General features: G+C 36.5%; 3 protein-coding genes across 3 annotated transcripts; 1 reads left to right on the forward strand and 2 right to left on the reverse strand.

Annotated features, from left to right (window-relative positions):
* Positions 1 to 809: 809 nt before the first annotated feature.
* PolG1 (DNA polymerase gamma, catalytic subunit tam) lies at positions 810 to 5550 on the reverse strand. The gene is made up of 2 exons (XM_017627557.1): positions 2608 to 5550; positions 810 to 2541 (listed from the first exon to the last, which is right to left on the reverse strand). The coding sequence occupies exons 1-2, from the start codon at positions 5427 to 5429 to the stop codon at positions 1896 to 1898; spliced, it is 3468 nt and encodes a 1155-aa protein (XP_017483046.1). The 5' UTR covers positions 5430 to 5550; the 3' UTR covers positions 810 to 1895.
* A 1998-nt stretch (positions 5551 to 7548) lies between these two features.
* On the forward strand, positions 7549 to 8353 carry mRpS23 (mitochondrial ribosomal protein S23). The gene is made up of 3 exons (XM_017627803.1): positions 7549 to 7693; positions 7767 to 7928; positions 8022 to 8353. Exons 1-3 carry the CDS (start codon positions 7650 to 7652, stop codon positions 8323 to 8325), a joined length of 510 nt encoding a protein of 169 aa, XP_017483292.1. The 5' UTR covers positions 7549 to 7649; the 3' UTR covers positions 8326 to 8353.
* Positions 8354 to 8449: 96 nt separating this feature from the next.
* Polr2C (RNA polymerase III subunit RpII33) lies at positions 8450 to 9479 on the reverse strand. Its single transcript, XM_017627813.1, has one exon. The coding sequence runs from the start codon at positions 9356 to 9358 to the stop codon at positions 8531 to 8533; it is 828 nt and encodes a 275-aa protein (XP_017483302.1). The 5' UTR covers positions 9359 to 9479; the 3' UTR covers positions 8450 to 8530.
* Positions 9480 to 12963: the final 3484 nt, after the last annotated feature.

Below are 12963 nucleotides of genomic sequence, written 5' to 3' on the forward strand. Positions count from 1 at the left end.
ATCAATATTCTTGTCAAAATGAGATACCTTCACTTAATTGTGAATAAAAGCGAAACGCGTCCTTCGATTTTCATGATCTATGTCCCATTTTGCTTAAAGGTTGTGACTTTGCGTGAAAGTAATACGACTTGCCTTTTTTTCCGTTTTGGATTTTTTATGAATTTAAAAAATAAAAAAATTTAATATTTTAGGCAAAAAATATTTTTTTTCTTCATACATTTATTTTTACCGGCAAAACTGTTGATTATATAGAAAAACGTTATATGAACAGATTAAAGGAATTGTAATTTTTAAATTTGTTTGAGCAAAATCGGACTAGTGGTTCTCGAGTTATGTCAAAAAAAAGACCACCAAAGGTGACAATTTCCCCTATGTATATGACCCAGCGAAACACCGGGACACGTATAACTTCTTTTTTACCGATATAACTTTCCCCGGTAGTTGGAACCCGTCCCGATCACTGACCCCTACCATTTGTCTCACAGTTTAATTAGCTCCCAGGGTGTAGCATTGTCCCCAAAATTTTTGGAAGAGGAAATTCGAACTTCGAAAGAGCTGTTTGACACTTTTTGATAGCTCGACTCCGCCATTTAATATAAAAAATCCGCAGGAAATTTTTATTCATGATAGGAGGAAAGGGGGGAAAAAAACTCCCAGGGACCCCCCAGAATCGGCATGTATGAGAATTGAAGTCGGCTTTTTTTTGGGTGGGCTTTAGTATTCAGCCGCACCTTTTGTTTTAGAAAACCAAGTGGAGTTAACAAATAAAACTTGGTCAGGATGTTAAGGGAGGTATCCTCTAAAACATGTGTATCTAAAAAATATAAACAATATAATTGTTTATAAGTTATTTGTTGTTAAAATTTCTTAAGTCGTTCCACTTGATTTCCTTATCAAAGCGTGCATTTGTTTCATACTTTCATATATATAAATGGACAAAGCACTACCTAATAGTTTACACTTTTATTTAATTTTATCGGAACAAGTAAAGAATACCCACCGTTTCGCTAGAAAAAAACTAAAAATAGGAGTCGATAGAGCTTTTTGAGCTGATTATAACGGTCCTAAAATTTACTTGCAGAAATTAAAATTAAGCGAGATATCGAAGGTCAAAGATCGAAATTTGCTTTTTGAAAAACCGTAATATCCCAAAAACTAGTAAAGCGTTTGTAAAGTTAATACATAGTTATAAAGCAAATTAATACACCTTTCTTTTGGTCTGCATTCCTTGTGCCTTGCTTTTCTAATTTCTAATAAAAATTGGTTTTTACAAAAAAATATATGAAAAAAATTCATTTACACTGCTTCTCTTTTTCGGCTACACAGAAAGGAGAATTCTACTAAGGGAAAATTCCGAATTAAAAATCCGCTTTTATTATTCAAAATTCCAGTCTGGCAAGACCATGTTTGATGTTATTTTGCTATAGCTATATAAGATATATCTTATTCATTGTTTATACGAAAACTTCAACAAATTATATAGAACCTATAGGATTGCTAGAAAAAAGGGGGTTATTTTTGAAACCAAGGAGTCCCATTTTACCCCTCTCATTCCACTTTTTCAAGAATTTGCCGTCCGCATACTAAAATTTTCCTTTTTTTGAGAAAAATTACTTGTTTGTATTAGCCTTCGTGGATATCAAATTACCCGCTTTAAAATGATTATTCCCGCGAACTTTGTAGTTGTAAACTGTATAAGAAATATAACCAGAAAACCAAATAATCTGATAGCCATTATCATTTAGTAAAAATTACCATGATATAAAAGTCGGTTTATAAAAATTATTTAAGATCTTTTTACAACCACAACAATTGGTTTTGACCTAGTTAACTAGTAACCCAATTAACAAAAAAAAAAAACTTTTAAAGTTTTAAGGCAACCAAACAATAAATCATCATTTTAGCCAAGGCCAATTATTAAGGTCACCTCCTTCAGCTTTTGATATCGCATCATATATATTTAAACTTTCACCAGGTGGAATTCCATATCCAATATGTAGTCCATGAGGATTTGATGGTGTTTTGCAATCCATGTTGCTATCTTTTCTCAGAGCTGTATCCACCTCAACTGATGAAAAGAATGCTACAGACATTGGCAAATCTGTTAGTCCGAGACGTGATGAGCAAAATGAACGTGTGAGAAGATTTGTTATATGCAGCGCCAGTGCTGTTTTATACGCCAACTCCTCTTTCACCAAATAACGTACTTCGTCGTGAAAACTTAAGCTGAAACGAACTTTTGTGCCCATAAGCCATCGCATACAAACTAACATGAGATGTAGAAAATCTACAGCACCACTTTGTACAACCCAATTTACACGTGTAGGTAGAAATCGATTCTCATCTCCACCGTGTACTTCTAAAGCACGACTCAGACGACAATTAAGGAAAGGCGTTTTTGGGCATTCACTTAAGGCTATTTCCTCTAGCCTATTAAACATCGCGCTTTCAGTACCACCCACCCATCTGGGAATGTGAAACATCTCCTTTACAGCTCGATTGGATGCAGCAGCTAATTTCAATGCCTCATAACCGGAATAGCTGTAAAAAATGAGATATTATATCAATTTTGAATCAGAATTTGTTAATAAGCAGGTATTTTTATACTTTCTGTCGTCATAATTGTCTGCAAATTCCTCGCGCAGTTTATAAACTCGTTTTCCTTTAGTAATAGCAAACATTTTCTGCGATTTACTCCTCGCTTCTGTATCAGATAGAGTAGGATTAAATTGCTTAAGTAATCCCTCGGCGAAATTTTGTCCAGCACCATAAATGCGCGCATAATTAATTACTTTGGCATGGTCCCTAGATATGCCCACAGCTTTTGCGGTGATAGAATGCATGTCCGTGCCATTTGACTTAGAGCCACTAATGGTCATCCAGCCTAGAGGTGTGGCGCCATGGATACCACAGGCATATGCATCGCCTAAGACTGATGCAATCCACAATTCCTGGGAATCGACATCAGCACCAACTATACGGTAGCCTGCTGGTGCTTGTACCATGGAACGTAACTCGGAGCCTATGCGTTCACGCTGTGAGTTTGAAGCCGTCATCCAAGTGGGTTCCATTGCTCTGCGTGTTAAAGTACCACAGGCAACGACTTGTGGGCAAATCGCTCCGTATTCCATTATATCGTCAATACTCCCATTACTTTTAAATTCTTGTGGTAAATCATCCTTATTAAACCATATAACAAGCTGACCCATTATACGATCACGATTGTTACGCCAATAGGACATCATACGGGCAATATCAATAACACGCTTTGCCGAACCTTCCACCGCATCTCCACTACTTAGCACATTTTCAGAAAATTTATTAAGAAAATCTTTCGACAAAGGATTACCCACTCGAAATGAATTACCATTTTTATGTGGTAGTTTTAGGAAAAAGCAACATCCTTCCAAAATTTTCTTACACCAAATGCCCGCTCCCTGGTAAATTCCATTTGTGTGATCTTTCGCTTGTTTTTTAAAATAATCTCTTTTTCCTAATTTAGATTCAAGCTCTTTATTAAGCGTACCCATGTCATAACCCATGGGATCCGAGTCTAAATTGTCCATTTCAAGTGTTTTCGGTACTGGACATCGTTCAATCAGCTTTTTTATTGGTATACGATATGGATTGGAAGCATCACTATCTAAGTCTATTGGTGGATATGGCTGTCCACGAAAGGGCACAAGAAATCCCCATCCATATTCCCTTATATAGTGCAAAGGATATCCTTCCCAACATAGAGAAAGCAATTTAGGTGCTATTTGCATACCAGTTCCGATTTGTGTGGCGCCTGGGGACCAATCCTCGGCGGCATCAGTTAGCGTTGAATTTTTCGGTGGTTTGTTACACAATTTCCGATACCAGGCGGGGTAACCCGGAAGCAGTGGGCGTCGTGCCGGCAAAAGTGACTTAGTATCGTACAAATATTGGAACTTTTTTTGTAAGTCTTGCTGCTTATCTATTATCAAATCGCTGTTGTCTCTTTTTACGGTTTTGTTGGTATCTTTTTTTAAGCATTTAGTTTTCTTCAACTTGATTCCCTGAACACTCCAGTCTTCATCATAAAGCCACAAGTTTTCTCTATATGCTTCATCCTTCATAAGCCTGCAAGCGCTATCAGCTCTACGGGAAAGATGATTTTTAGCTTCAATGCTTAAGTCCTCGTAGGCCAAATCTGACTCTTTTAGGTAACGTGTCCAGTTAGAATTCACTGGGAGATACGCTGAACCTAGTTCTAGCATGCCAGCTAAGGTAGCTGGATGCGGAAATCTTTGTGAATACATAGTATAAAGTTTAGTAAAGACATTGTAGGTAGCCTCAACGTCTCCAGCACAATATCCCATTAGCATTTGGAAATTATCCTTTACATCCGACAGCGTGCCTTCTAGAAAAATATTGCGAGGCTCCTTTGAAAGTAACTCTCCTCCACAGTACAAGCGATGAACGTCTACTAAACTATTAAGAGAACTCTGCGCTTGCCATTCCTCGTCTTCGGGGTCTGCTTCTTTCTGTGACTTCAAAAGCGCACGTTGGTAACTTGTTATTCCGCTTACGCTTATATGTAAAGACATTGTGTCTACAAACCGCGTGCCTATGTCCTCTATTAGATATTGCTCGCGCAAACGTGCTCTATCGTAAGAAACATTGTGACCAACAATAATTTTAGGACCCTTAGTTCCTAGTGGTATCAGATCTTTTAAGAAGTAGCGTTTCGCTGCTGCTAAATGTTTTTTTGATTTAATTGTATCGATATCTGTGAGATTGGGACTAACCCATGAATACCAATTTTTTGTGCCTACCGCTGCGGCCAATGTAGGGGCAGCACCTTCCGACATGCACACTTCTACATCCAGTACTAAAGCGTTTTCTGGTGGTATACTTATCGGCTGTCCTTCTCCTGTGTTTGCATCATAAACTGTCCACCCGCTTTGGAAGCACCATTTCGCTGGGCGGGCAGGTAATGTCTTGCACGTGACCAATGTATCGATAAGTCGCTCGTATGGGGCTACCTGTTTTTTAGCAATAGTGTAAAAGTGCTCTTCAACGTCTTTTCCATGAAGTTTTGGAAGTTGCAGATTAACGTCTGGTAAGTGATCCGTGCTGTGTACATCAATGCCATGTTTTTTCAACTCAGCGATATAGATCGACGCTTCCGCAGCCTTGGAATTCGTTGATTTCTTAAATATTTGCCTGTGTAGACTTCGAGAAATCATCTGTACCTTAACGGCGTTCTCGGCATAATCTTCATTTTCATTCAATTTAGGACTTTTAACGCCTTCAATTGAACTAGCTTGGATATTTGTGTCTGTCTTCCGTGCTTTGGTATTACAAGGTGGCTGAGCAGCTAATTTATTGCTTCGAAAAACTTTAATGGTGCTATGGGGATACACATCTCTAATTTTTGTCGAATAACATCGCAGAAACAACATTTCTGCATTCAACAGAAATCCTTTGCACTTTTACGTGGTAAACAAACCGGCAAGTATAAAATAAAAATAAATAAAACTTTCACGAGAAACGATAAATAAGAAAAACAATATAGCATATCGATATAAATTGGAATTCATCGGGTAGTGCAGGGTGTGTCCGAAAAGTTATTAGTTGTGTTTAAACCTGGGTCATTCAATTATACCAGGGGGCCAATTCTTGTTCTGTGAAAATGTGAAATGAAAACATTTTTCATTACTTCACATAAAATTACGATTCTGTTTTCAAACGAAAAATAAATTGATTTTTCAAAATGTTTTTACTGTGCTAACTTTTTTTCAAACGGTTTGGGAAAGTTGGGCATTTTTCCCAAATCCATCTTGTGATGAAGAATATCATTCAGCCTCATTGCGTAAGTCGTAAATTAGGCTCAATTGTACGACTCGACAATATTGGCATTGTATACAGCCGTGCTGAAATAAGTAAACGACGAAAATCGTCGTAAACTATACAGTGCTGCCAAGTTTTCCCACTTTAATACACTAGTCGAGTGGAAATTTTAGGCAATGGCGTGAAACTTAAGATACGATTCGACTCTCGAAAAACGACTTGCATTCGACACGGCTCTCGCAATGAGGGCGATTATCTTAAACTCACAATAATACACCAAATAAAAAAGCCTTACATGATCACTAATGGGAAAATTTTCCAAAACGGGTCCAGGCTTTGGAAAAAACAAAATATTAGGGAGTATAGAGGAGCTTTTTCAGATTCTAAATCTGAAGACCCCACCCTCCGGAGGCTTATAGTTTTTAAGTAATTCGCATTTAAAGTTGCAAAAAATACCGAATTCAACCTCAATTTTTCCCTTGTACACCAACTGAACTGAAGTGTCGGTGCTGCCATACATACTAAAAAATGCAAAACAAAAACACAAAACGGAAACAATGAAAAAATTCACATATGCCGCAGGCGAAAATTTTTAATTAAAAATTTTCATAATTTATCAAAGTATCGATTTTATAATAAAAAGCGCCGCGGTCGAAAAATTTTCATAAAAAATCGCGCGATTTTTAATTCTTATATATTTTATTTATTATAATGTAAACAATTTTGCGCGCTCAACGCAAAATCCACCTACATAACAGTCTGAACTCCATGTAAACATATTAAATATTTATTCCATTCAGATTGAGGGGCAATACCGCACATAAGCAGGTGAATTTCGCGTTAAGCACGGCAAAATTAGCCGTCATCGATTCGCCAACAGTTAGCAAGTGGCGAAACGAACGAACTCAATGAGGTACAACCAAACTCGCTATCGTCTATCAGTGCTAGTTAACATTGTTGTTGCTTTCACATGCAAAATTTTTCGTTAATTTTTCGGAACTCAAACATAGCAAGCAGCGAAGTGGCGAATCGATAACGGCTATTGTTTACCTTCTAAAAAATAAAATATTAAAGGTTTTAGTGATATATTTAGCGATATTTTGACATATGTGGCTAAAATGAAGTATTGTTGTTGTATATATGGTGAAATATGGGCGATTTGTGCCTTTGTGTATACGTATTAAGTGAATACAAAAGGTGCTATTGTGGAAAATGTTTTTGTTATTAACTTTTGATCGGGTAAAAAAGTTAATTTCCGCTTTCGGATCCTTATTATTGGAGTCCAGAGGCGTCTAATGGTACCACCTCTCCAAAATTTTGACCAATTTTGGGGGTTGAAAGCCCACCTAGATAATTACCAATTTAAATTTTATAAAGTAGACAAACTTCAAAAAATAATTTATGGTTGAAAATTTGAGCGAGCGGTTTTATCCATGATAAAAATATAGTAAGGTAGAACCGCTGAGAGTCACTTCTTAAATTCTTGACGTTTCTAAACAATTTAATTTTTAAATTTACTCACAAACTCACACACACATTTTCATTTTCAATCTCAAGCAACAAAAATTTCGAACAATTTCAATTTTTTATTAAAATGTTGGCAAACTTCAAAAAAAAAATCATGGCCGACAAATTGAGAGAACGGTTCTACCTTGCCATGTTTTTATCATGGTTTTATCTTTAAATATTTTTATCATGTTGTAAAACAGACCTGTCAAAACGATGAATTGGAAAAGAGACGATAATTATCGAATAGTCATCGATGAGCTGCCAAAATAGCTCAGATATTTCATAACAATTTCTCGGCGAAATTTAATAAATTTTTTTAAGAAATGGCGCAAAGTAGATTGGAAAAAATCGGCACCATATTCACCAGGTTTTATTAAAAAGTTTTACATGTATTGAGTTGATAAATACTATATATAATATTTTCTCTTTTTATTCTATAGGGTGGATGGTTTGATAAAGGCCAATGCTATGAGATTTGAGGACCGACCTATTTGGTATGATTTATATGCAGCTTTTCCACCAAAACTAGAACCCCGATTTGATCGTCCTGCTCAAGATATAAAAATTAAAAATATATTTTATGCCGAAGATGTTGCAAGAGCGTAAGTGTTCTCATTTCCATACCAAGATCATATCATATTAATCCTTAAATACAAATGTTTTTGTGCATATGTACATTTACATATATATTGCAGAAAGTTTCAAAAAAAGGAGAAGCAGTATGAAATAATAAATTTACTGGACACAAAGCGCAAAACACAAACGCAAAATTTCATTGAAATATACCAAAACTTAAAAAGTCAAAATCCTCTGGACGAGGAAAAGCTGTATGAGACGTCTGTTGAAATGTTGGGCGAACAATCAAGAGCTCCAAATGCTGAAGGAGGAACAGACACCGCTGTTAGGACCAGTCTATTAGCAGACTTTGTAGATAGTAAAGCGAACAGTGAAAGTCCAGCAACTACTAATGTAGACATCAAAAAGCTGTTTAGTGAATAAAAGTTTCTTTTTACCTTCCTTTTATTAACTCCGGATGTAACTATGTAATATTGATGCGCCTAAAAGATGCAGCGATTTCTATTCTCAAGTTACATACCTGATGACAGTACGAATGGCAATTATAATAGGGATTTTTTAGTTTTTTAAACTATAATTTTATTATTATATAGAAATATTTATTAGCCCACTCATTATCAATGCATAATTATACCGCTAGGGCATCATTTTGAGTCTCATGACTCAATTGTGTTTGAAGATTTGATAACTTATTTTTTAAAACCTGAACTCCCATTATAACTATGTTCTCCGGCTTGAGTGCGCCAGCTGATTCTACATTATAGAAAAATTTATTCGGTTTTGCTTCCCAATTATATGGTGCCTCATATTGATCATCTTCCAACTCGGTGTGTTCACTTTTTGGCCATTCATCTGGTTTGGGGTAGAGTGTATGGCGCATAGCATTATCTGGATCATATTCAAAACATACACCAGCAGTTGGATTCCATTTGGCATGCTCCTTGCCAAAGCCCTTTTTGGCATAAGCTCTCAACTTCAGCTCCTGTCCTCGACGTAATTTTATAATTAAAATCTCATCCGTACTTTCTCCGTACTCATTATCTTCTTCATTGAGATGCCGCGACGTTACCGGCAATACCTTCGGGTTGCTTGATTTTAAATCTGCAGTTGTAACATGCCGAGTTTGCTCTTCGGTGCATTTAACATCAAGTGTGAACTCCACGCTGCATTCTGGACAAAAGTCCAAGCAGATGCAATCACGAGTGTATTGTAGACGTTCAACAACTTCGTCAGATATTAAAGGAATTAGTCCGATGCGATGAGCCAGAAACTCATCAGATAGCACAGTAGAATTTGCCTCAAGTTGTACCCAATCGATAGCTAGTGTTGGGGTCTCGGCAATGAAAACACGCCGTAAGCTATTGGCTACACTCAATTCCGTGTCTTCCAACACAAATTTAACATTATCGTCCGTCAATTCAGTTATTTGCACTGATGGCTGATTTGCGTACGGCATTTTCAAGATTTACTACACAAAATAACAGCAATTGAGGAAATATAAATTCGTGGCAAAACCTATGCGAAATCGGCAATCCGTTCCGTCAGATTATTTGCCTAGATATGTGTTTGGTCTTCTTATTAATCGATTACGCTCCAAACACTGCATTGATCTGAATCTTAAGAACACAACAGGGGTCTCAAAGTAACGCATTAGTTGTGTTTGTTTACTCATTTCCAGTAAAATCCAGTAAAAGTTTTACGAGTTTTTATTTCGCGTTTTCGTATGCAAAAACTTGCAAAGTAGGTGAAATTGAGAGAGCGAGAAGTGACAGTTGAAGTTGCAAGTTTTTACTGGATTGTACAAGATAAATTTTTACTTGTAAGAATTTGCCAGTACGAAAATAAAGCTAAAACTCCATAGGAAAGCGTATGCGTGTGTATGCGAGATCCGTTGGCGTGCGCTTACGTGCGTAAAAACTTAGCAACTCCACTTACAAACGTTAACAGTTGTCATATCGACAAGTTGATGCAGCACACATACATATTTTTATACATATTTATTAAAGAAAATACTTACTAACAGGTCTATTCTGCACGTTACCGAAGATTTTGTAAACGGAAAATTGTATTCCCAAAAAATGTTACCAGTTCTTGTCACCGCGATTCTAGGTATGCTGGTAATGCAGTTAAAATATTCAGCAATTCAGCTATGAAGAATTGTGCAAATCCTGGCATTGCATATTTCACGGGGCAATAATTTCTTACCAGCTTATGAGATGGTAACAAGATTTACCGGTTAGTCGACGTTCAGACACGAAAACTTTTGTTGCGGAGACTCGAAGCTTGTAGAGGAGAGAGCGACGAGGAAAGGGGACGGGTACCGAGTCGCCCGTACTCGGGAAACACGCTTTGTGCTGTCGTTCGTCTGAGTAATACAAGTTGGCGATTCACAGCTGACAACAACAATTGCGTACAAAAGAGTTTCTGCGTGTGAATGCAAAGGGCAACACCAAAAGAGAAATCGCCGATAATAAGAAACTCGAGTTTCCGTGTTTGAACGCAGACTTACAAGAGTATACAGAATGCGAAAAGAGTTTAAAAATTGACAGGAATTTTATTTACCGGTTATTTTTATTACCAGCGCAGAATAGACCTGTAAGCCGCATAAAATTTTCTATTAAAATGTGTATATGTATTTATGCATACCCAAACGTGTAGTGTAATTAACTTGAAGTGGGTTGCCTCCGCAAGCAAACGCATACAAGTTTATAACATTCAACTCTGTACACACGCATGCCTATGGAGTTCCAGGTTAACTGTCAGACGACGCCTGAAAAGCCTGAAACAAGTTCGAAATTTGGCGTCTTTCAGGCTTTTCAGACTTTGATTGTGGAGCAGCTTCTGTACAATTACACTAAATAATCTTTCAGGCTTGAGCGCCTTAAGCCGAAACGTCTGAAAAACCTGCTGCGGAGCTTCAGCCTAATTTTATCGAAGTAATTTTGCAGAAGTGTCAGTAGAGCTGATATTGAAACTCGAAGGTTTTTATAATTACGAACATGCAAAACATAATTCATTTTTTTCTAGTAATGCAAATAGTAATCAATTAATATTCAGCCTTATCCGGAGTTTCGCCCGAAAAAAATTTTTCATACACCCATAGTAAATAAATTAAACAAAAAAATGGAAAGTGAACCGGTTCGGGGAAATGATAATATTACATTTACATTGGACCAAAATGCGTGATTTGAAATCAGTCATTTGAAGGTGTTTACACTGCTTGATCCGCATTTGCTTTGACTTCTCATCAAATGAAAAGGGAAGACAAAAACAAAATGTATGTAAACAAACACTACATTTATTATATTGTTAACGCTTTTTGGACACAAAAAGGCAATTATTCTTTGATTAAACTAAAAATGTGTAAAGCTCTTGTATAAATTAACAATTTTTACACACAAATTTCAAAGATTTATTTATTTCGTTGTGTTTGTTTTGTGTTTGAAAAATTCCAAATGTCAAAGACAAACCAAAGCTTTTGTGGAACTTTTGTTTCTGAGTGCGTTCAATAAAATAGTACGGCAATTGGAACGCATTTGTTTCGTGATTTTGTGTAAATGCGTCGAAATGCGTCATTCTGGAAATGTGAATTTGTATGGAGAAATGCGTGATTTGGCCTCGCATTTGAGGTTTCTCGCCCAAATGACGCATTTGGGCTCAATGTAAATGTAATATAAGGCTGATTAAATTTTGGTGGAATAGATTGGCCGTGACGAACTTGTAAATGCGCGCTTCAAAATAATACCAATCCAATGTTTTTTTTTTTTGTAAATATGCGTTTCTGGCTAAAAATGATTCCGGTTGTCAAGGCAGGCTTTCTCCTCTTTATCTTTGTGCTGCAAATACGTCTTACATAATGTCCAGTCATTTCCTTTGTGGTGAAAAAGCATTAATTTTTGATTTGAAACCAAAGTTTATTGGTATTCAGAGATCCTCCAATATTCCTAGCATGGCCAATTGCATTTTTTAAGGTCTCTTGACCTTGCAGACTGGGGTACATCCTCTTATCGCTCGTTTAGATAACCATAGAACGGGCATTTGGCCTATATGATTTTCCTTTTTTATCGTATATTTTATTTCTTGCTTAGTATGTGCATTCACACCGATAATCACACGCGCCTTGATTACAAAATTTCAGGAAATAAGTCAGAACTCTTCTTTGAATTAAAAAATTCAGCAATTACTAAGAGGTTGCAAAAGTGGTACAATCCAGTTCATTTTTATTTGGTAATTTTTTTCTGAGTTTCCATATGCGAATATTAAAACTTGTATTGTCTGACGTTTAGTTAAACATCGGTAAAGAGAAATGCAAATTTGAATTACAATAAAGTTAATAAACTAAAAAGTACATTACCACAAATTTAACTTTCCGTTCTATTGTTCCAGTTCTGCTCTTCAGTGTATATGTTACAGTGGCCACACGACGAACATGTGTGCGAGCATGATCGCCAACATGCTCGCTGTCGTTGTCATGATAGCGAAAAGATGGATAGCAAAGACGCGGATGATGCAACTGAAATGCTTATGACTTAGGTTTTATGTATGTGTTACATACGTTTATTTATATTTTATTTCTATGTATGTCATACATATACATACAGTAATTAAGCCTCATTTACCAACAATTCAATAACGCACAAAGCTTGGATGCACTTATCCGCCGATGAGCACACTACAAGCATCAAAACAAAATTAGGTTTTTTTTTGGAATGCAATGTTCGCAAACTCCGCCACAAACGACGAGCATGCTCACTGAAAATCAAATTTTTTTAATTTTTTTTTGTGAACCGCCCCACAAGCAGAGCATGTCCGCGCACATATCCGTCGTTTGTGACCACTGTAACCTAGTATAAATCAAGGAATGAAACCGATTCAAAATAACGTTCCGGTTTGGGTTTCGGTTTTGCCAAGTGTTTCGGTTTCGGTTTTGGTTTCGTTCTTCAAAATTTATTTCGGTTTTGGTTTCGGTTTCGTTCCGGTTTCGGTTTTTCACAGAAATTTTGTTGATATTATTTAAATCACAATGTCTTAAACGTTGAGGAAAGAAAATCGAAAATTACA

The sequence above is a fragment of the Rhagoletis zephyria genome, unplaced genomic scaffold (assembly GCF_001687245.7).
Source record: "Rhagoletis zephyria isolate East Lansing unplaced genomic scaffold, Rhagoletis_zephyria_1.1 Rzeph_scaffold_00072, whole genome shotgun sequence".
Taxonomy (NCBI): Eukaryota; Metazoa; Arthropoda; class Insecta; order Diptera; family Tephritidae; genus Rhagoletis; species Rhagoletis zephyria.